The following is a 23054-nucleotide window of genomic DNA, read 5'->3' on the forward strand; positions in this document are numbered from 1 at the left end:
ATTTTTACCCACAACTATCAGGGAACAGGAATCCTGTTTCAGCAGCTTAAGGTGTGTCGAGTGCCACCTCTGAACTCACAGCACTTTAAATCTTGAAGCAGACGGGCTACAGCAGCTGATGACCTTACCAGATGATCCTTCTGCTCTCAAGAACAGTAATTTGAGGATTCATTGTAAAAAGGATCTCCAACAATGCACAAGAACAGTTGCCTTGCCTGATAAACCTGCAGCAGCTCCAATATTGAGATGGTAAGGGTTGAAATTAGCGGTAAATAACATGAAAACTGTGGCTTTATTATAGCAGTCAATTAAGAATCACACACAAAAACACTTAAAAATTTGACTTATTTTATTATATTATAGTAATATACTATAGTTATAACAATTATATTATAATAATTTATTACATTTTGCATAATTTCATGAAGAAATTTTTCTTAATCCAGTCTGGACTGCATGAATCAATTTCCATAGATTTTATGAGGTGCATTTGCTTTAGGGTCTTGAATCTTCAGGAAGATGCAAGACGTAAAAGGTACCAGACCATTATACATTTGTAAGGCAGTAATTTGTATGATGGAATACAAGTTTATTTTTGCGAACATTTGGTTTACATTCCTCATCAGTCGGGGCGGAAAGGAGTGTTTATACCACTAAACAAGAAGCAGAAGAACCACCAATAATCCCTAGAAAACAGCATTACACAAACAAAGGGATCAAATACGCTGTTGAATCCTCAGTTTCTTTCTCAGCAGCCGACTAAACCACTTAAGCCAAGACTCCTTGGTAAGAGCATTACTCAGAATTGGAAAATGCAGGCCCTGACATTTCTAACACAAAAAATCCATCATTTTAATCCACACTCCTAAATTCTAAACATTCACTTGGCTAGAAAACATTAAAATATTGGGTGAATAACTAATATTCACCTAATATTAGGTGAACACAGTGCAGGGATCTTCAACTCAAATCTTCAAGGGAGAGTGTTCTGCACCTTTGAGGTGCGTCCAACAAACGTAAATCCAATGGATCTAATGCCTCCTCAGTGCAATCAAGTTCTCCCGAGTCCTGAAAGCAAACTTATTTGACTCTCTGCTTTGACATAGAAACCCATCTAAAAGATGCACTTGAGGAATTGAGTTCAATACACCTGCTATATTGTATTCTATGAAATACTTGCAAGTAAAAAATGAAAAGGAAACCCAAAATTAAACTGTACTCAAATGTCCAGTATTCCTGCATACTTTAGTTCTTTCCTTGGTTCAACACATGTGAACCAAATGATGGCAGGTCTCTGCAGAATATTGACTTGCTGAGGTGGGAGTAACTACCACCAGGAAGTGAATTAAAACATGTAGGATTACTGGCTCTTGAGGACCAACTTTGGACACCCCTGTCCTGAGTTAGAGAGAAATGTACAAATAAAACTGTCTTTTATTAACACAAAAATATCCAACAGAAAACTCTGCAGGAGCACTTTTAATACCACTCTATGTCCTCAGTAGTTGCCAAAGAACATGCAGCTGAACACTTTCTCCAAGAGTCTTTTTTATTATTATTTCTACCTTCCTCCTATATTTCAAATAAGATATTTAGTTCATCCCCTTTCCTCAAGCATTACAGGAGAAAAATATTCCAGTGTGGATTCTCAGGGGTGTGTTTAAACTTGATTTCTTTCTATATCTGCATTCAGTAAGTTCATAACAGGTTTTTATTCCATGTGGATTCTCATGTGTCTGTTTAAATATAATTTCTGTCTAAACAAGAATCCACAAAGATCTTAAATGAAAGGTTTTTATACAGTGTGGATTTTCTTGTGCCGGTTCAAGTGACCTTTCTGACTAAATCTTTGTGAGCAAAGATCACAACTAAATGGTTTGTCCCCTGTGTGGATTTTTGTGTGTTTGTTTAAACTTGCTTTTACGCTACAACTGTATTCACAAAGATCACAACTGAAAGGCTTCTCTCCCGTGTGGATTCTCATGTGTACATTTAAATTTGATTTAACGCTACACTTATAACCACAAAGATCACAACTGAAAGGTTTCTCTCCAGTGTGGATTTTCATGTGCTCGTTCAAGTGACCTTTCTGACTAAATCTTTGTAAACAAACATCACAACTGAAAGGTTTATCCCTTGTGTAAATTCTCATGTGTTTGTTTAAACTTGATTGATCTCTGCATCTGTATCCACAAACATCGCAACTGAAAGGTTTATCCTCCATGTGGGTTCTCAGGTGTACATTTAAACTTGCTTTTACGCTACATCTGTATCCACAAAGATCACAACTGAAAGGTTTCTCTCCTGTGTGGATTCTCATGTGTACCTTTAAATTTGATTTTACGCTACACTTGTATCCACAAAGATCACAACTGAAAGGCTTCTCTTCTGTGTGGATTCTCATGTGTTTGTTTAAACTTGATTTTACGCTACACTTGTATCCACAAAGATCACAACTAAAAGGTTTCTCTCCTGTGTGGGTTCTCATGTGTACATTTAAACTTGATTTTACACTACACTTGTATCCACAAAGATCACAACTGAAAGGTTTCTCTCCTGTGTGGGTTCGCATGTGTGTGTCTAAGTTTTTTCTGTGCTTAAATGTGTGTCTGCACAATTTACAGATATGTTTATGTCCTGCTAGGGTTCTTGCATGTCTCTTTGATGTAGAATTTTTTTTACATATTTCACCATTGTCATCACAGATAAACTTCATTTCAACCTGAACTTTCCTCCTTGAGGTTTTCTTTGAAGTAAAGGATTTCATTTTATCCTCAAAGTTTGGAGAACCTTTAGTTGAATGGCTCATCTTGCTGTCATTTCCGCTGTATTTACTTTTTGGCCTGTTATTTGGAAATTGTTCAAGTTGACAGAAAACATTATTTACATCAGTTTCATCCTCCTCTTCATCCTCTTCATTTTTGTCCTCAATGAGTTCAGTCTCCGATGAGTTGGAATAATCTCCATGATCTTGCTTTCTGATAGGTTCTTGAAGGTGAGAAGACAGGAGAAACTCCGCATCATCCTCATTCATGGTTGGTGGGAGAGACTCTGGACCTTGTAGGTCAAAACCTGGACCATGTTCTTCAAGAGCATCTTCTTTAAGCAGCAACATTCGCTGAGCATCTGCAGGAAACATTGAAGCAAATTATGTATATTATTATGGCTGTATGATTATATGGATTCTACAATATTTATCTTTTTTTTCCCACCCTCAGAAGATATCGATTTTCATCCGTGAGTATCGATACGTTAAACCGTAGAGGTCTATAGGTTTATACCAGCTTTTTAGCACGTCTGGTTAGTGACAGTGTAGCAGCAAGACTCCACCTCCCCTGATCTCAGTCAACTTGTGCTTAAAGTGCACATTATAAACTAACCACCAGTTTTTAAGTTGTGTCAATAGGCCAAGTAAAACCAGAGTAAAATCATATTTTTTCGAATGTTATGGAAATGTCAAAAAAACGTCTTTTCCGGTTATGTGAAAGGGAATGAGCTTCCAAACGTAAAAAATGAAACACAACATTAGATTCCTTTGTTTTTGGAAATCTCGACTCTTCAATAAATAATGATGGGCTGTATGTTGTTGCTAAGAAACGAAGTAAAGTTACGCACGTAACTGTGATAGAGAAACGGAACGGAGTAGCGGCAAAAGCAGAGAGATTTCAAAATTAATGCAAAGTTTGAGTGGTGGCATTGACTTCGTAATTTGTTTTTAGAGACTGAGAGCACAATGAGATCCTGGCAGTCTGAGAGGCAACTACTCAGAAATTCAAACAGGGGAATGGCAGCGCTACGCAGCTGCCAGGAGTCGATCACTACGGGTTGAGGCAGAGCCACTCCCCCAGCAGTTAGTAGTAACAGCCTTCAGTCACAGCTAACTCCGGGAGCCAAGGTAGAAAAGCTACCTATAGTCCAAAAGACTTTTTCACTCCAAAATGCAGCCACAGTATTTCCAAAAGAAAAACATGAGTGCAATCATTTGCATATTTAGACTCTACAGAGGTTGACAATCTCCCCACTCAGCTCCCAGATCACTGTTGAAACTTTGAGTTTTATGTCAAATCCACATGAATTAAATGACAGAAACTCACCACATCTTTGATTCATTTTGTCCGGCTGTAGACTCTAAATCTCTGTCCAATCAGAGTCAGGTATTGTGTAGTTGGTGCTTTTCATCAGTTTTCAGCTAATTAAATCCAAGTCTATGAACACAAAATGTCACTAAAATCACTCTGTCCTTCCAAAATCATTCAAAAAAATTGTAAAAGTGCATCGAATCGTATGCCAAATACGATGCATATCGTATCATGATCAGGATATCATATCCTGAGATTATTGTATCGCTACATCCCTACACATTATAAACTAATGCAGCTTTATATTTATATAAATATTACTTGAATTAAAAGCTAACATACATAAATATTTGACTTTAGGTTGAACTGCGATGTTGTTTGCTCTTAGGCAAAAACCTAACATCGTTCTTAGATTCGCTATAAGAGCGATGCCTGTTAAAGTCTGTATTTTAAGCTTGCCTTTTTTATACAACTGTAGTATGTCGCAAATATCTTTGATATAAATAATAAATAGCAATATTTTCAACTTTAAATATTTTTTTACTAAAACTTGATGGGTTCTGTAGCAGAAAGCCAAAGAAATGACAGCTGAGTTATTTAAATGGGGTATTTTTGTTGCTAGTTTGCACTTTTTGTTTACAATACTGTTGCCAAAACATGTTACTTTGCATCTTGAATTGATAGATGTTATCATTGTGTTCAGGAATGAAAAAATAAACTTGGTCTCTTTTGAAAAATGCATCTACTTCTGTTTTATGCACATTACACAGACATAACTAATTTAATCCCAGAAAAAAGAAAACAAATCACTTTGGTCTGATGACATGAAGATAATGAATACATTAAGGTCCCTTATAAAATGTTTGTCCTTTTTAAATAATTTACAGTATATTTACAGATCAGGACAAAGCCTTCTGCTGTTTACAGTAATTTGCTTCATTTAGGACCTAGAGAGTTTCTTAAGAGCAACGCTGTTTAAGTTCATTAAGTTGTTGTGATTGAATGCAGACTTCCCAGACCAAGTTTCAAGTCAAGTCAAGTGTACTTTATTGTCAAAGATCTATGTAAAAAGGTTAACACAGTAAAAGGGTTAACACAGAAGTTTGAAATTGTGTTTCACCAGTCTCCAATGTGCAGTTAAACTAAACTTATAAACATATAAATAAGACATTGACAGTAACCCCCCCCCAACACACACACACACACACTGCAATACACTGTGAAATAAGACAAATTTCAGAGCTGATCAGGAAGAGTCTCACTCCAACCATTATTTAAACACGTTGTTCAAACTGGGTGAAGATCAGAAAGTTAACAGACTTCAGGGTTTCCCCTAGAAAACTTGCTAAGCCTGGTGGTGGGGGCGTCGAGGCGGTCCACCGGCAGTCTACCGTGTTTTTGTATTAAAAGATGTTAAGTTGACAGAAAATATTAAAGTATTACCGTGTAATTTTATGTTACAGGAAAACATCTCCAGTGAAATGCTATTTATACCTGCAACTAGTTTAAAAACAACAAATTTGCACTTCTGTTTAATCCAAATTAAGTCAGCGGCTCCATCAGGCCCCCAAGAGCTTCAGGGGCCCCATAAATGCTAATATTTTAAAACAGACCACAGATACATAAGTGTAACATTTGTTTATTGAGATTATCAATGCTGTTAAACTTGATTCAATTTCAGTATACATAAATTAAAAGATTTTAAATTGTTTAACATTTAAATGCAAGATTTTAAAGAGCTGGCAAGTTTACTTTGTAAAACTTCAAAGAACAATATTCATAGTTAGATTGTTTTGTTACCATAGCAACAATCTGGTCAATTAAACCACTCCCTTCTCCCAAATTTCACAAACTCTAACCCAGAAGCTGTTAGTGGTGCTGATAATTTTAGCAGCTAGAGGGGCCCCTAAGTTAAAGTCTGCGCAAGGCCTCATGCAGCCTTTGACCGGCCCTGCACAATGAGAAAATGCGCTGCACTGCGCAGAAATGCGCAACAAACGGAAGATTTGGCTTTAGTAGTTGTTCCATTTCGTGTATGTTGAATTTTTAATTGTCACAGAAACTATTCTGGTTGGTCGAGTTTATGGGACTCGACTGTGTCTGACGATCAAGAGTTTCTCAGATCTATGTGCGGCCGCGCACATTAACTCTAAGTAGACAACGCATTTGATATGGTTTGATGCATCGTGTAACCGGAAAAATAATAATAATAAAAAAATAAAATAAAATAATATAAAATCAGCGTGATGCGTGACTCCGAGGAGAGCGCGAAAGCTCCTCACCGGGCTGAACCTGCATGATGAGGTTAGCGCTGGTCGTTATCCACAAACGCTCCGATCAACCGGGACCACAGACATAAACTTTACAGGGAAGACAGACACAGAGCCACACGCTGGGCAGCAAGTTGAGATGTAAACGCCACATATAATTGTTCATGCACAAGGATAAATCATTCTCACAACGCACACCTCTGAATTTGCTACAAGTTATTCCTGCGGTTCACATTGAGCTGCGCAACCAGAGCTAACGCGGCGGGCTTTAAACTCTAACCTAGAGTTCTTCATAGGATCATAATTCCTCATAGTAAGTTGATGTAAATATCCTTACAGGTCAGCCTGTGTCCAGTTTGAGTGAAAGGAGGCGTGTGCGATCCAGCTGAGGTATAGCAGTGGCAGCGATCGAGTGATCTATTATAAACCTATCCTTTAGGATAAATCTGCTCTGCTAGTGAAATGTTCAGAGCAACAGAGATGCTTGTAGCCTTTCTCAACTTTTTGTTAAGAAGATAAATCTCAGACAGCTGCTCCTAAACCATTACTGATAAGAAAACATACAGACCTAATCTATGCAGCAGGACTTTGGGGTTGAAATCAGCCTCCAGCGTTTTGCCTCGATGCGCCATTTCTTCTAATGGAGACCACTCCTCTTCACAACCAGAGTGATGGGTGAACTGGTGGTGAGGTCAACTTGTAGACCCAGCTGGGAGAGACAGGAACCACAAAATGAACAAACTTAAAAAGCTACAAATCATTGTAAAATATAATGTGATTCTATAACTCATCTATTAGGATTTTTAGTTGGTCCCAGTTATCCTCACAGGACAATAGCTGGGGTTCTTAATGTGCAGTATTGTACTTTCTACTTTTGTTCAACAAACAGAATAGAGTCTTCTGCTAAACTTTAGTAACCAAAGATGAAATGTTGAATGAGAATAAGAAAAACTAATAATTAAAACTGAAAAAGTACTAAATAAATTAGATAAAATAACAGAAACATGGCAGTGGCCTCTGACTGTACAAGCAATATACAAAAAGCTAAATTACACAAAAGCAGTAATTTAAAGTCTGTGGAAGAACTTCAGGGTTTTCCCCAGAAAACTTGCTAAGCCTGGTGGTCGGGGTGCCGAGGCAGTCCACTGCGTTTTTGTATTAAAAGACGTTAAGGTGACAGGAAATTTAAAAATATCACTCTGTAATTATACGTTACGGAAAAACATTGCCAGTGAAACACTACTTAAACCCACAACTGGTCTTAAAAACAACAAATCAAAATATACAATTAAAATTAATATAAATTATTTGCACTTCTGTTTAATCCAAATTAAGTCAGCAGCTCCATCAGGTCTCCAAGGCCTTCAGGGGCCCCATAAATGCTAATATTTTAACACAGACCACAGATGTATGAATGTAACACTTGTTTATTGAGATGATCAATGCTGCTAAATTTGATTCAATTTCAGCATACGTAAATTAAAAGATTTTAAGTTAACATTTAAATGTAAGATTTTAAGGAGCTGGCCAGTTTACTTTGTAAAAGTACAAAGAGCAATCTTCATAGTTAGATTGGTTTGTTACCCTAGCTACAATCTGATGCTGTGAGTTTAATCTTTGAGTTTGAGCTCTATTTGTTCACAAATACAATTTAGTAAACTGCAATTATAACTGATTGCCTTTTAGGCTGGTCAATTAAACTACTCCCCCTCTCTCAGATTAAATCCAACACATCTGTTAGAGGTGTTCATGTTTTTAGCAACAAAAGGGGCTCCAAAATCAAATTCTGGTGGAGGACTCATACAGCCTTGGATCGGTCCTGCATGATGAGGTAATCGGCTGCACTCCGCAGAGATGCGCAACAAACGGGAGATTTAAGTCAATCCTGCTAATGTGGCTTTAGTAGCCCTTTCAATTCGTGTCTGTTGAGTTTATTAAGCAAAACAAAAACTAGTCTGGTTGGTCGAGTTTCTCAGATCTCTGCGCCGCTGCGCACATTAACTCTGTCTGACTAAGTGGACAAAGCGTTTGATATGGTTTGATGCATTGTGTAACCGGAAAAATAATACTAAAAATAATAATATAAAATCAGTTTGACGTGTTACAGACAGGAGAGCGCGAAAGCTCCTCACCAGGCTGAAAATGCATGATCAGGTTAGCGCCAGTTTGTTAATTAATTGGTCCGGCTTTAAATGAATCAACCATAAACCTATCTTCTATAAACATATATTTTAGGAATAAATCTGCTACGCAAGTGAAACGCTCAGAGCAACAGAGACGCTTGCAATTAGGCTTAAACAAAAGAAGAAAAATAAGTTTTATTTTTTATTATTATTTTCCTAAAAACATAAACAAGAAAGGCTTAGACGGGCGGTGGCGCTAGTAAAGGACGGCGGGCCGCCAGGCTTATAATACACTGGAGGAAACCCTGAATTTCCTCAAAGTTTTAATTCCACAGCAATATTTCAGCTCACCAGGACGCTGGAGTTCACAGATGATCCCACAACTGATCCTCAGCAGGAAATGGCCGCTCTGCGCCGCACTCAGCTCTTCTTCACCATCCGTTTCTGAAACACACCATCCTGTTAAAATACTGCCTGCTCAACATTTTACTGCGAAGGAACAGACATGTTTCAACAAACTATGAGAATATTTACCGTTTTCTTACCAGAAATATCATCTAATCATAAAAACCAGGAAGCGTTGTCCCCGCATGACCTAAAATGGAGAAACAGGAAATCCGATTATGCAGTTTCTTCTTCCTCTTGCAGATTTTGCGGATTGGCACAAAAAAAAAACTTTTTGGTGTGCATCGCCGCCACCTACTGGTGAGGAGTTTAGGTAAAATTGTCAATTTTATTCAATTTGCGGAGAGAAAACTATATACTTTTAGTTAGAACTGAAATTGAAACAAGTACTGATAGCATTCATTCATGTTTTGTAAAAAGTCTAATCAGTCAAATTTAGCTTTCACCTTTTCAACTTTTTCATATTATCAAACAATAACTTTATTTTCCCTCAGACCACTGGACTTAGTATATAATTAGGATTTCTCTCACATATAAGCATTACAAATGTCAATATCAGTGGTCCCCAACCACCGGTCCGTGGACCAATTGGTACCGGGCCGTGCAAGAAATAATTGAATGTTTCTGTTTTATGTATTATTTGAGTCTGGAGGATCTTTTATTGTGAAAATCCTTTAACCGGATTCTTTTGGTTACTTGCGCGCCAACGCTGAGCCCACAAGCAGCAAAATGAGTAAGAAACAGAACAGGTGTCTTTGGAGAGTTTCTTAGCAAAGGGGAAAAGGCCCAGAGAAGAGACAGGAGAATGGATTTATCCCGGACCGGTAGGTGATAAGCAGCCCACTCTGCGTAACATGCGGCGACCAGTTCGCTAATGAGGCAATGAAGCTTCAAACTGCTTCGCCACGTAGAGACCAAGCACGCTGTGGACATAAGCAACAATTCGGGTGTCATTGTCTCTCATCACTCCCAGATGGAACCGTCTCGCTGCAGAGAAACAAGCTCAGGGCTCCCGTTAGTCATTATCGTGAGTTAAAATGTTCACAAAAGTAAAATTTTCGTTTTTGTGGCGCATCTGTATCTTATTTTGAAGGGACATGTAAATGTTACCATAGCGACCAGAGTCGGAGAGCGTTTGGGCAGTGGTCGAGAGGAGATGAGTAGAGCTTGTGAGTCTTAAGTTTGGTTTAGATGGCAAGATTTAAGAATTGTCGGCTGATTCTCCAAACCTCTGTGACGACAGAGCTGATAAAAGTACAACAGGTTCGATCGGTTCGTGTCTCCAGCCACACGGCAGGAGCAACACGAACCGATTCCAGTCACCAACGTCGCGATTCCAGAAGAAAATCCACAAGGCCCCCACATAGCATTATGGGAATTTAGAATGACCAAAGACGGATGACGATGTAGAAGCAATAGTGATAGTTTGTGGAGTCATTTTAAAAGATAAAAGACATAACAAAAAGAAAAGGCGGTGGACAAAAGACGACGGGAGTAGCCGCTCTATTTGCTGCACTATGATTTGGAGGTGAATTTTTTTTTCATAGTTAACATTTTTAACTGAATAAACATATATAATAATGACCTTTACATATAATTAACATTTCCACATATCATCTCCGATATCCAACGGACTCACAGTTGCGCGATATGTCAGCTGTTTGGGATTCTCCTCTGTTCTTACGTCACCGCGCTTTTTGATTGGCTACCTGTCACATTCAACAGGTCGTATTCTCATTCCCAGTCAGGGAAAACCCCACAGGCTGCGATAAAAGAGCCAAGACAACCCAAATTGGGTGTATTCAGGATTTAGCAGGAACACCAACATGCAGAAGCCTTATCTGACGGTTCATGCCCCGCCCCCCGGGCCGCAGCAAAATTTTCCAAGTCTTGACCGGTCCGCGGTAATAAAAAGGTTGGGGACCACTGGTCTATACGTTGTTCTTAAGTTTTTGAGAAAATTATTTTTTTCATAAATACAATTAGGCTTGAAAGTATTCATACCCCTTGCATACTTATTTTCATTCAAAAGCAGTTCATTTCAAATGACAAAAGGAATTCCTTAAGAATAAAATCCAATCTACATTTTCTGTTTTCAATAGCATTTCAATAATACATTTCAATGAGGTGTATGTTGTAAAAGCAACATTTTATATTCCTACTTCAGATCAGAAAAAAATGTGGTAACAATAACAGATACATTTAAATCTAGTATTAATCAGAAGTGTGAATAATTTTGAGCCGTAATTGTTTTAGAAATATTTCTTTAGGCATAGAATGGTGTAATAAAAAAGCAATTTAACCTTTGTTTGGATTGTTTATTTCAATAAATTTTCAAAAACTAGAATTCCTTTAGATGCACTGTTGGACTACATTACCAAAAAAGACTAAATTTGGAGCAGAAACAAACTTTTAAGAAGCCTTTCAGCTCTTCTAAATGTATGACTCAATGACAGGACCAGCCACAATGGATAAGGTGAAATTGAGATATTTGTGACAAAGTAATGATCTTTTCAGGAAGGATCAGAGCAGACTCTGAGGAGGCTGATGTATTTTGGGGAGCAGGAGACTCTCCTGAAGACCTTTGACTCTGTTGTGGCATCAGCTTATCTGTAGTTGAGAGGAAGCCGCTGGCTAAGCTAATCAGGAAGCCCAGCTCTGTGAAACGATGCCCCGTCGACCCAGAGCAGGACTCTGACTAAAAGAACATGACTGATGGACAATGTCTCCCACCTCCTGCATGAAGCTGTTGCTGAACTGGAACGCCTATTCAGTGACAGACGGCTGCATACCAATGGCGTGTCGTACAGTGGGGAGAACAAGTATTTGATACACTGTTGATTTTTGTGCTTCAATTTTCTGCCGCAACACGCAAACTTTCCCATTCATTCAGTGCGTTATAGTTCCACGTCGCTTAGGATTTGTTGCTGCGCGCTTGCGCAGTGTGAAGGAAAGAGGAGACCAGCTGCACAGGCAGGCTGCGAAATGAGATGCAGGTAATCGGTATCGGCAACAAGAGCCAATGATCACCGATCATGCACTTTTTCTATGATCGGTGACCGATTGATCGGCACACGTCTAATATATATATATATATATATATATATATATATATAAAAGCTGGGTAGCTCTTGAATTACTACAAAATAAACAAAATAAAGCTGTATTTCCCTCAGCCCACTGGCTGCAATGTTGACACCTTGAGATGCCATGAGACCTAAACTCTGATCAACATGGCATGGAGTCATCCCAGTTTTCCATGTCTGGCATATAACCATTCATTTTAGTTTTTAAACTGGTTCTATTGATCCTGTGTCCAGACAGAGGGATAATCAGTAGCCTAGCCGTTTGTTCTGAAGATCTTGCAGCTTCCACTTCTCTTCCTAACATGGCGCTTCCTCACCCTGACTCTTACACTGATAGGAGGAACCACAGAGCTCTGTTAAGTTAAAGCTCATCTTCTGAAGTTGGGATATTTTTCCTACAACAGGTTCCAGATGTATCACCTCAAACCAGATGTTGGACTGGATTTTATTTCAATGTCATTTGTGAATGTTAGAGCCTCATTTTCAACAGTGGAGCTATAAAGGTTGAAAAAGGTTGTCATTTTGGAGAAAGTCTCATCATCAATATTTCCACTAAATAAGAGGCAAAAAATAAATTTGTTTGCTAAAGGAAAAGCCTCTCAGACTCTGAGCCCGACAGCACCAAACTATTTGTTTTATATTAGACAATTCATTTAATTTCACACAATTATCACGATAGAAGCCATTTGTTTGTTAAATACTTAATGAAACACATTTACCGTGTTTGATGTTTGTTGTGATTAACGTATAGTCACAAAGAACGAGGTAATTAGTCCAAGTTTGTCGTTTATTGAATGTTCAGAAACTACAGCGGCTGTGATGCGCCAAGACAAAGGTAAAACAACCCGAACAGATGATCAGAGCCGACCAGAGATTATGTTAAAAACATTCAGTCCGTTACAGTCCGTTGCAGGCTTGATATTTATTTTTGCGATTATTAATAAGCGCTCCCTGAACACAGCGGTGGTTGGTTAGTTAATTTTAAACTCCTGCTCTGCTAGTTATTTTTGCATGGAACCGAAACGCACAGAATTGCGCAACACCTTGTTGAAACGATAATCACTGAGATTATTATTGTTGTTGGGTCATTAATATGAACACGTTTTGTTGATTTTATTGTTGTTCTTTAATAAAGTTACGAACGTTTTAAGCGAGCCAGAAAAGGATGTGCTGGTCTCAGCGTCCTGGTGGCGTTCAGTTTGTCTCCTAATGGGACAAACTCATTGTCTCCTAATGAGACAAACTCATTGTCTCATTAGGAGACAATGAGTTTCCGCGATTGCAGCCCTGCTCTAGCAAAGCACGAACAGTTCAGAAACAATATGAAATGGGAAATAAGTTATTTAATAACTGATTAAGTCGTGTTTTAGATTGTTCTTGAAAAACAAATCAGTCACGGCTAATTAGTGGGTGAACTCGCGGCTGCACAGTGAACCCACTGATTTTTTTTACAGCAGACAGCTGCTTCCCTCTCTTGCAGGTACTGCGTACCCCCGCTAAATCTTTTAGGGGTAAGCAGTATCCTGCCGTACCCCCTTACTTTCACCCCTGGTTATCCTTAAGAGCACAGAAATTCTCCACAATACGCTCTACAACTATACCATTTTAAATCAGTTTCCATTGTCATTAAGTGTGTCATAGACTTCAACATTCACAGCTGAATAACTGTTTTTCCTTAGAGTCTTCCTGTCATGAAGTGTGTTTTGGAAGTGGTGAGGCAGACGCTGAGACCCAGGTTGAAGTGAAGAAAAGGTGATTTTAATGGTAATAATCCACAAGAAAAAATTAAAAGTCCAAAATCCTGGCAGTAGAGAGAGAAAGTGGAAGGCTAAGACTTGACAAGTGGTAGCATCAGGAAAAACCAATGGACAAAAACTACAGCCAGACTACAAGATAACTTTACACTTAATGAGACATACGACCAGGACACAAGTAACAAATAACACAGGTGACATTAAATACAGAGAGTAATCGGGGAACGAGACACCTGGGAACAATCAAGGGGAAGACAGGATAGCACAGACTCACTAGAAACAGAACCTAAAATAAAGAGAGAGAAACTCAAATCCACACACTTCCTTTTATAATAAGATTTATCCTCATTTACTGCTCCTAAAATATCACAACTAGAGTGTTTATCTTTAGTGAATTCTCATGTGTTTTAAAATTGGTTTCTGGATACATCCATGTCCACAAAGTTCACAACTGAAATGTTTATCCCGTGTGGATTCTCATGTGTCTATTTAAATGTGATTTCTGGCTACATCTGTATCAACAAAGATCACAACTGAAAGGTTTATCCTGTGTGGATTCTCATGTGTACATTTAATTTTGATTTCTGGCTACATCTGTATCCACAAAGATCACAACCGAAAGGTTTCTCTTCAGTGTGGATTCTCATGTGTACATTTAAACTTGATTTCTGGCTACATCTGTGTCCACAAAGGTCACAACTGAAAGGTTTATCCTCTGTGTGGATTCTCATGTGTACATTTAAATGTGCTTTCTGGCTACATCTGTAACCACAAAGATCACAACTGAAAGGTTTATCCTCTGTGTGGATTCTCATGTGTCTATTTAATTTAGATTTCTGGCTACATCTGTATCCACAAAGATCACAGCTGAAAGGTTTTTCTCCTGTGTGGATTCTCATGTGTCTATTTAATTTAGATTTCTGGCTACATCTGTATCCACAAAGATCACAGCTGAAAGGTTTTTCTCCTGTGTGGATTCTCATGTGTCTATTTAATTTAGATTTCTGGCTACATCTGTATCCACAAAGATCACAGCTGAAAGGTTTTTCTCCTGTGTGGATTCTCATGTGTTTGTTTAAACTTGATTTCTGGCTACATCTGTATCCACAAAGGTCACAACTGAAAGGTTTATCTTGTGTGTGGATTCTCATGTGTACATTCAAATTTGATTTTACTCTACAGCTGTATCCACAAAGATCACAACTGAAAGGTTTATCCTCTGTGTGGATTCTCATGTGTACATTCAAATTTGATTTTACTCTACAGCTGTATCCACAAAGATCACAACTGAAAGGTTTATCCTCTGTGTGGATTCTCATGTGTACATTCAAATTTGATTTTACTCTACAGCTGTATCCACAAAGATCACAACTGAAAGGTTTATCTTGTGTGTGGATTCTCATGTGTTCATTTAGACTTGATTTTCTGCTACATCTGTATCCACAAAGATCACAACTGAAAGGTTTATCCTCTGTGTGGATTCTCATGTGTACATTCAAATTTGATTTTACTCTACAGCTGTATCCACAAAGATCACAACTGAAAGGTTTTTCTCCAGTGTGGATTCTCATGTGTCTATTTAAATTTGATTTCTGGTTACATCTGTATCCACAAAGATCACAACTGAAAGGTTTATCCTCTGTGTGGATTCTCATGTGTACATTTAAACTTGATTTTACACTACATCTGTATCCACAAAGATCACAGCTGAAAGGTTTATCCTCTGTGTGGATTCTCATGTGTCTATTTAAATTTGATTTCTGGTTACATCTATATCCACAAAGATTACAACTGAAAGGTTTATCCCCTGTGTGGATTCTCATGTGTTTATTTAAATGAGCTTTCTGATGAAATCTTTGCAAACAAACATCACAACTGAAAGGATTTTCTCCAGTGTGGATTCTCATGTGTACATTTAAACTTGATTTTGTGCTAAATCTGTATCCACAAAGATCACAACTGAAAGGTTTCTCTCCTGTGTGGATTCTCATGTGTGTGTCAAAGTTTCTTCTGTTGCTAAATGTGTGTCCACACAATTTACAGAGATGTTCATGTCCTGCTAGGGTTCTCACATGTCTTTTTGATGTTGGATTTTTTTTACATATTTCACCATTGTCATCACAGCTAAACTTCATTTCAACCTGAACTTTCCTCCTTGAGGTTTTCTTTGAAGTAAAGGATTTCATTTTATCCTCAAAGTTTGGAGAACCTTTAGTTGAATGGCTCACCTTGCTGACATTTCCCTTATATTTACTATTTGGTCTGTAATCTGGCAATTGTTCAAGTTGACAGAAAACATTATTTACATCATCTTCATCCTCCTCTTCACCCTCCTGAATGAGTTCAGTTTCTGATGAGTTGGAATAATCTCCATGATTTTGATTCCTGATGGGTTCTGCTGCTTCACAGTGATCTTCTGGTAACTCTCTGTGGTGCTGATGAAGGTGAGAAGACAGGAGAAACTCTTCATCATCCTCATTAATGGTTGGTGGGAGAGACTCTGGACCTTGTAGGTCAAAACCTGGACCATGTTCTTCAGGAGCATCTTCTTTAAGCAGCAACATCTGCTGAGCATCTGCAGGAACCAATGAAGCAAATTATGTACATTATAAACCACTGCAGCTTTATATTCACATCAACATTACTAGTGTTACAAACCAACGTACATAAATGTTTGACTTTAGGTTGAACTGCGATGTTGTTCGCTCTGAGGTTCACTATAAGAGTGATGCCTGTTAAAATCTGTATTTTAAGCCTGGCTTTTTTATACAACTGTATTATGTTGAAAATGTCTTACAATATCACATAATAAATAGCAATATTTTCATCTTTAGACATTTTTTACTAAAACTCAATGGGTTGGCGATCGGCCGCCCTGGGGCCATCTACCACCAGACTTAGTCTCTTTTCTGGGGGAAACCCTAAATAAGATCAATTAACTTTTGATTACTCATTAATCCATAACTTGCATCTGTAGCAGAAAGTCAAAGAAATTATAGTTGAGTTATTTAAATGGGGTATTTTGTTGCTAGTTTGCGCGTTTTCTTTACAATCCTCTAACCAAAACATGTTACTTTACATCTTGAACTGATGGATTATCTCATTGTGTTCATAAATTAAAAAATAAACTTGTCTCTTTGTCTACTTCTGTTTTATGCACTTTACATAGACATAAATAACAAATCGAATCCCAGAACAAAGAAAACAAATCACTTTGGTCTGATGACATGAAGATATTGAACTCATGAAGGTGATATTTCCCTTAAAACATGTTTGTCCTTTTTAAATAGTTTTCACGTAGAGGTGTGCCGATTATAATCGGCTGATTTTCATGAAAAAATGTATGATCGGTGATCGCTGATCTCACTTCGCAGCCTACATGTACAGCTGATCTCGTCTTTCTTTCACACTGCGGAAGTGCGTAGCTACAAATCCTGTCTCGAGGAACTGTAACGCTCTGAGAGCGAATGGGAAAGTTTGCGTGTCCTGCCGAAGAAAAACATCGGGGGTGAAGCATGTCAAAATGCATCAACACGACGAATCTAATATGACTTTTTTTAAAAAACAAACACTTGACCAAGTTTGGTTACATTGAGGCTCACTGCAGCGTTACGGAGCGATCAAATAGCAGGTAAAGCAGCGCACAACTACCAACACTCACCCGGAAGACCTTCGTGGTCTGAAAGCTAAACAAAATAACCCGAAAAATAATTTTAAGTAGAGATGTGCCGATCAGGTTTTATCCTGCCGATATCGATCACCCATGAGGGCCGATCACTGATACCGATCACATTATTATTATTTTTTTTTTAATCATAAACACTACCGGTTACATTATGTGGAAAAAGGAACCATGAATTCACCTTAATTTAGACAAAAACTTGTTTTTAATAACTTTTTCCAAGAACTAAACAAAACAGGCATTCTGTAAATTGTACTGCTATCGGTAATACTATCTTTAACAAACTGAAAACATATGAATGTTCTGAAGAGGCTAAATAATGCAAAGAGTCAAAATAAAACCTCTCAACATCGCCAAAAGATTCAAGTATAAAACTTGGCATTCAAAGACAAATACAGGATCCATTACAATAAACAATCCTGAGTTACTGAATGAACTTCCTGATAGCATGGCGGCTAGCTGATTACTGCTAGTTCTGAGTGGCTGTTTCTGACTGAGCGGAGTAATTATGCAGAACAGAGAGGAGATCGATTATTTTTTAAGAGATTATCTGTCTCATGTTAGGACAGCGAAAGTTTTAATGCGTATGTAAAATGTATTTTTTTTTAGGTTAGATGCTGTAGCTTTAAGCAGAGGTTCGGTGTGAGAGTCACTACCAGGTGGAGCAGAAGCGGCGCTCCGTCTGTGAAATATTACTACCTGTAGCGCGTAGCAGCGGTTCAACAGCGAGAGCAGAACCAGCGTCTTACATCGCAGCTCGAAGACTTAAATTATTTTGCGGGTTTTCTGACAGTCATGCTAATCCGGGTGAGTGTTTGTACCTGTGCGCTGCTTTACCTGCTATCTGATCCTCCATATATCTTTTTTACTGCAGTGAGCCTTGATGTAGCCAAACTCCGTCAAGTATGGCATTGTTTTTATGCCATATTAGATTCGTTGTGTTGATGCATTTTGATGTGCTTCACTCCACGTGCTTCAATTTTCCACCGCAACACGCAAACATCCCCATTCACTGAGTGCGTTATACTTTCACATCGCTTAGGATTTGTTGCTGCGCGTTTGCGCAGTGTGAAGGAAAGAGGAGACCAGCTGCACAGGCAGGCTGCGAAATGAGAAGGAAGTGATCGGTATCTGCAACAAGAGACCGTGATCGGCGATCACCGATCATGCACTTTTTCACGGAAATCGGCCGATTATGATCGGTGGCCGATCAATGAGCACACCTTTAATTTTAAGTCAACGAGCTAGCGGTGTTAGACGCTGGTCCTGCTCTCGCTGTTGAACCGCTGCTAAGCGCTACTGGTAGTGATATTTCACAGACGAAGCTCCGTTTCTGCTCCACAAGACAGTAAACTCTCACACCGAACCTCTACTTAAAGCTGCAGCAGGAAAGATTTTACCTACTTATTAAAAGTTTGGTTATGTAATAACATAAGATAGATAATCCCTGGAGAAAAAAATTGATCTGCCTCCTCCTGGTATTCTGCAGAATTACTCCCTTCAGTCAGAACCAATCAGAGCCAGCATTAACCAGCAAGCTGTTCTGTCAGGAAGTTTTGATTCATTAAAGTTGGGACACTTTATTTTGATGCAACCTGCATTTGACTTTGAATAAATATTTCTTCTCTTTTTTCTTTTTTTTATATTATTTGAGATAGGCAGTGTTAATAGATTTATTTGACTGATGTATAATTTATGGTACTGAGAGCCTTACTGTTAAATATTGTTTTACTAATTGCAGGGATTTCAGTTGTCCTTTTGACTAAGTAGCTGCTGCAGTGTGCCTGCAAATATTTTCCATGTTTATGTCTAAATTAAGTGAATTTATTGCCAGAAAATTTTTCCATTGTGTCAGATCATATAGCAGTATTTATACTTAAAGCGAAAAATTAACAGCCAGTCCAGGTGATCGGCAGAGATCGGCCTCATGGATGATCGGTATTGGAATCGGCAGCAAAAAACCTAATCAGAGCATCCTTAGTTTTTCGTATTTCTTTTTTGTACCCTCAATGCTCTGAATCAGATGTGTGACCCAACAGAGAATCAAGACAAAGCCAATGTGCCCTAAAGCCATTTACAGTAATTTGCTTAATTTAGGAACTAGAGAGAGTTTCTTAGGATCATCGCTGTCATTACGTTGTTGTGATTGAATGAAGACTTCCCAGACCAAAGTGCCTCTATACCCAGTTTCAGAGCTGATCAGGAAGAGAGTCTGACTCCAACCATCATTTAAACACTTTGTTCAAACTGGGTGAAGATCAGAAAGATAACAGACTTCAACCCTAAATGATGAGAGCTATCTAGAAAAAGAAAGCCAAAGACCTGAACATCATCTTCAATGGCTTTAGGAACCAGAGCTCCACTGAACCAAGAGCAGCAGAAAAGTTGAATGTTCCAATGATGAATCAAATTGTAAACGTTTATTTGCGTTGGGATTCAGTCACTCTTCCATCAGATAGAAAGCTAATATGCCAACACAGACACAAACCGTTTCTTAACTTTCTGTTAAGACGATAAACCTCAGAAAGATGCTCCTGAACCATTACTGATAAGAAAACATACAAACCTAATCCATGCTGTAGGACTTTGGGGTTGAAATCAGCCTCCAGCGTTTTGCCTTGATGCTCCATTTCTTCTAATGGAGACCACAACCAGAGTGATGGATGAACTGGTGGTGAGGTCAACTTGTAGACCAGCTGGGAGAGACAAGAACCACAAAAAGAACAATGTTAAAAAGCTACAAATCATTGTAAAATACAATGTGATTCTGTAACTCATCTATTAGGATCTTTAGTTGGTCCCAGTTATCCTCACAGGACAATAGCTGGGGTTCTTAATGTGCAGAATTGTACTTTCTACTTTTATTCAAAAACCAGAATAGAGACTTCTGCTAAAGTTTGGTAACCAAAATTAAATGTTGAAAACTTACAGAATAAGAAAAACCAATAATTAAAACTGAAAAAGCCCTAAATAAATTAGATAAAAGGACAGAAACATGGCAGTGGCCTCTGACTCTACAAGTAATATACAAAGAGCTAAATTACACAAAAGCAGTTATTTAAAGCGTGTGGAAGAACTTTATGCATTATTTCATCAGAGTTTTAATTCCACAGCAATATTTCAGCTCACCAGGACGCTGGAGTTCACAGATGATCCCACAACTGATCCTCAGCAGGAAATGGCCGCTCTGCGCCGCACTCAGCTCTTCTTCACCATCCGTTTCTGAAACACACCATCCTGTTAAAATACTGCCTGCTCAACACTTTACTGCGAAGGTACAGACATGTTTCAACAAACTATAAGAATATGTACAGTTTTCTTACCAGAAATATCACCAAACAATGAAAAGCGGGACGCGTTGTTGTCCTCGCGTGACCGAAGATGGAGAAACAGGAAATTCTATGAAGTTTCTTCTTCTTCCTCTTGCGGTTTTTGCGGGTTGGCAAAACAACAAAAAAAAAAACTTTCCGGTGTGCATCGCCGCCACCTACTGGTGAGGAGTGTAGGTAAAAATGGCAATTTTATTCAATTTGCAGAGAGAAAACATTATACTTTTAGTTCGGACTGTCATTGTTAGATATTGAAAGAAATACTGATAACATTCATTTCTTGAGTTATTTGGTAGAACGTTTTCTCAGTCAAATCTCGCTTTCACCTTTTCAACTTTTTAAGATAAACAACCAATAACTTTCATTGTCAAACTGCGGGACTTTGCATTGTATTAGGTTTTCTCACACGTACAAGTATTACATATGTCTATATATTTTATAATATATTATGTCTCTTACATGTCTCATGTTTATGAGGAAAATATATTTTTCATAAATACCATTAAGCTTAAAAGTATTCATACTCCTTCCATGCTTATGTTTACGTTCTAAATCAGTTTCCACTCATTAGTGTCCTCTAGCTCAACACACACAGCTGAATTTTTTTTTTTTTTTGTTTGTTTTGATTCGTGGTTTGTGATTTGTAAAAACGTGATTAAAACGTGATTCGTCTGCATGTCCTGTCCCTAAAATATCACAACTAAAATGTTTATCTTTGTGGATTCTTGTGTATCTGTTTAAATTTGATTTCTGGCTACATCTATAACCACAAAGATCACAACTGAAAGGTTTCTCCCCTGTGTGGATGTTCATATGTGTGTTTAAATCACCTTTCTCCTAGAATCATTGCTCACAAACATCACAGCAAAATGGTTTCTGTTCTAGGGTGGTTCTCTTGTGTGAGATTAGATTTGATATATAGATAAATCTTTTGTTTTACAAAGATCGCAGCAGTAAGTTGTGTGGCCTGTGAGGATTCTCATGTGTGTTTGAACTTGATTTCAGGATATATCAGTGTACACAAAGATCACAACTGAAATATTTTTCAAATGTGTTTCATGTAATTGTTTAAACTTGATTCCCATTTACAGTGGATATGGAAAGTATTCACACTCCTTTACGTTTTTCACTCTTTGCTTCATTGCAGCTATTTGGTAAAAAAATCTAAAAAGTTATTTCTCATGAATGTAAACTCAGCATCCCATCTTGACAGAGACAAAACAAACGTAGAAATATTAAAAGATAAAAACTGAAATATCACATAGTCATAAGTATTCAGACCCTTTGCTCTGTATTTAGTAGAATCATCCTTTAGAAGTATCAGCCATGAGTCTTCTTGATAGTGATGCAACAAGCTTTTCACACGTGGATTTGGGGATAGTCTGCCATTCTTCCTTATAGATCCTCTGCAGTTCCATTGGATGGTGAAAGTTGGTGGATCCATTCTCAGGTCTCTCCAGAAATGCTCAATTGGGTTTAGGTCAGGACTCTGGCTTTGCCAGTCAAGAATAGTCTCAGAGTTGTTCCGAAGCCTCTCCTTTGCTATTTTAGATGTGTGCTTAGGGTCATTGTTCTGCAACCAGTCATCCAGCCTCTGTGCTCTTTGAGCAGTTCCTACAACCTCATGATTCTCATTCTCTGACATAAACTGTGAGCTGTGGGGTCTTTTTTCTGGTGAGTGCCTTTCCTAATCAAGTCCCATCAGTTCAGTTGAACACAGCTGGACTCCAATGAAGGTGTAGTACCATCTCAAGGAGGATCAGAAGAAACATGAGTTTTTTCTGCAATAATGACATTGAAATAATCATCATTAAGATATCAAGATTCTGTCATTGAAAGATCTCATATTATTTTTGGAAGGATGTTTTAAAATGGATAGCCAAGTATTTCTCAACTGGAAAAATGTTGTCAGAAAGGCATTGTTTGTGTTCTTATCTTGGATTGTAAATAGGCAAACAAACTCCCCTTTAATGAACATTGATCTAATTCTTGAAAAAGTCATAGATGTACACAAATCCAAATGTAAGACAATGTCGCCTAAGTTCTGCATTGTCTCAAACATTTTCTGTTTTTGTAGTCAGGAATCATCCTGTGTTTTCACTGTTTTATTTATTTGTGTACTTATTTATAAATACATAACTAAACAAATAAAAAAAATAATACAATTAATAAATATATTAATTTCCTTTTTCTTTTTAGTTTATTGTTCGTTCTGCAGTTATGCTCTAAAGCGCTGATTGATTTGTATTTGAAAACTTTTTGTATTGCTGCCTTGTTGTTTACACATCTTCCAATAAAAGGAAATTGCCACCACCAACTTGTCACC

General features: G+C 38.0%; 2 protein-coding genes across 3 annotated transcripts in view; both read right to left on the reverse strand.

Annotated features, from left to right (window-relative positions):
- Positions 1-331: 331 nt before the first annotated feature.
- LOC145547497 (uncharacterized) lies at positions 332-9108 on the reverse strand. The gene is made up of 4 exons (XM_081614674.1): positions 9018-9108; positions 8824-8916; positions 6918-7058; positions 332-3126 (listed from the first exon to the last, which is right to left on the reverse strand). The coding sequence occupies exons 3-4, from the start codon at positions 6979-6981 to the stop codon at positions 1796-1798; spliced, it is 1395 nt and encodes a 464-aa protein (XP_081470800.1). The 5' UTR covers positions 6982-7058; positions 8824-8916; positions 9018-9108; the 3' UTR covers positions 332-1795.
- A 4591-nt stretch (positions 9109-13699) lies between these two features.
- Positions 13700-23054, reverse strand: part of LOC103474876 (uncharacterized) — a 264378-nt gene continuing 255023 nt past the window's right edge. The window contains exons 1-4 of one of the 2 annotated variants that reach the window (XM_081615009.1): positions 20723-23027; positions 20529-20621; positions 19966-20095; positions 13700-16292 (exon numbers count right to left, since the gene is read on the reverse strand). In XM_081615009.1, the coding sequence (XP_081471135.1) occupies positions 14260-16292; positions 19966-20029 (2097 nt within the window). In that variant the 5' untranslated portion in view covers positions 20030-20095; positions 20529-20621; positions 20723-23027 and the 3' untranslated portion in view covers positions 13700-14259. Of the gene's footprint in view, positions 16293-19965; positions 20096-20528; positions 20622-20722; positions 23028-23054 lie in introns of those variants that run through there. The other variant, XM_081615010.1, reaches the window with a different exon arrangement.

Source organism: Poecilia reticulata, chromosome 13 (assembly GCF_904066995.2).
Source record: "Poecilia reticulata chromosome 13, P_reticulata-male-v2, whole genome shotgun sequence".
In the NCBI taxonomy this organism is placed as follows: domain Eukaryota; kingdom Metazoa; phylum Chordata; class Actinopteri; order Cyprinodontiformes; family Poeciliidae; genus Poecilia; species Poecilia reticulata.

Coding starts and splice junctions, on each gene's coding strand:
- LOC145547497 (XM_081614674.1), bottom strand. CDS start 6,981: ATGGCGCATCGAGGCAAAACGCTGGAGGCTGATTTCAACCCCAAAGTC. Junction 3,127..6,917: donor AGTCCTGCTGCATAGATTAG/GTCTGTATGTTT, acceptor TGTTTCCTGCAG/ATGCTCAGCGAATGTTGCTG.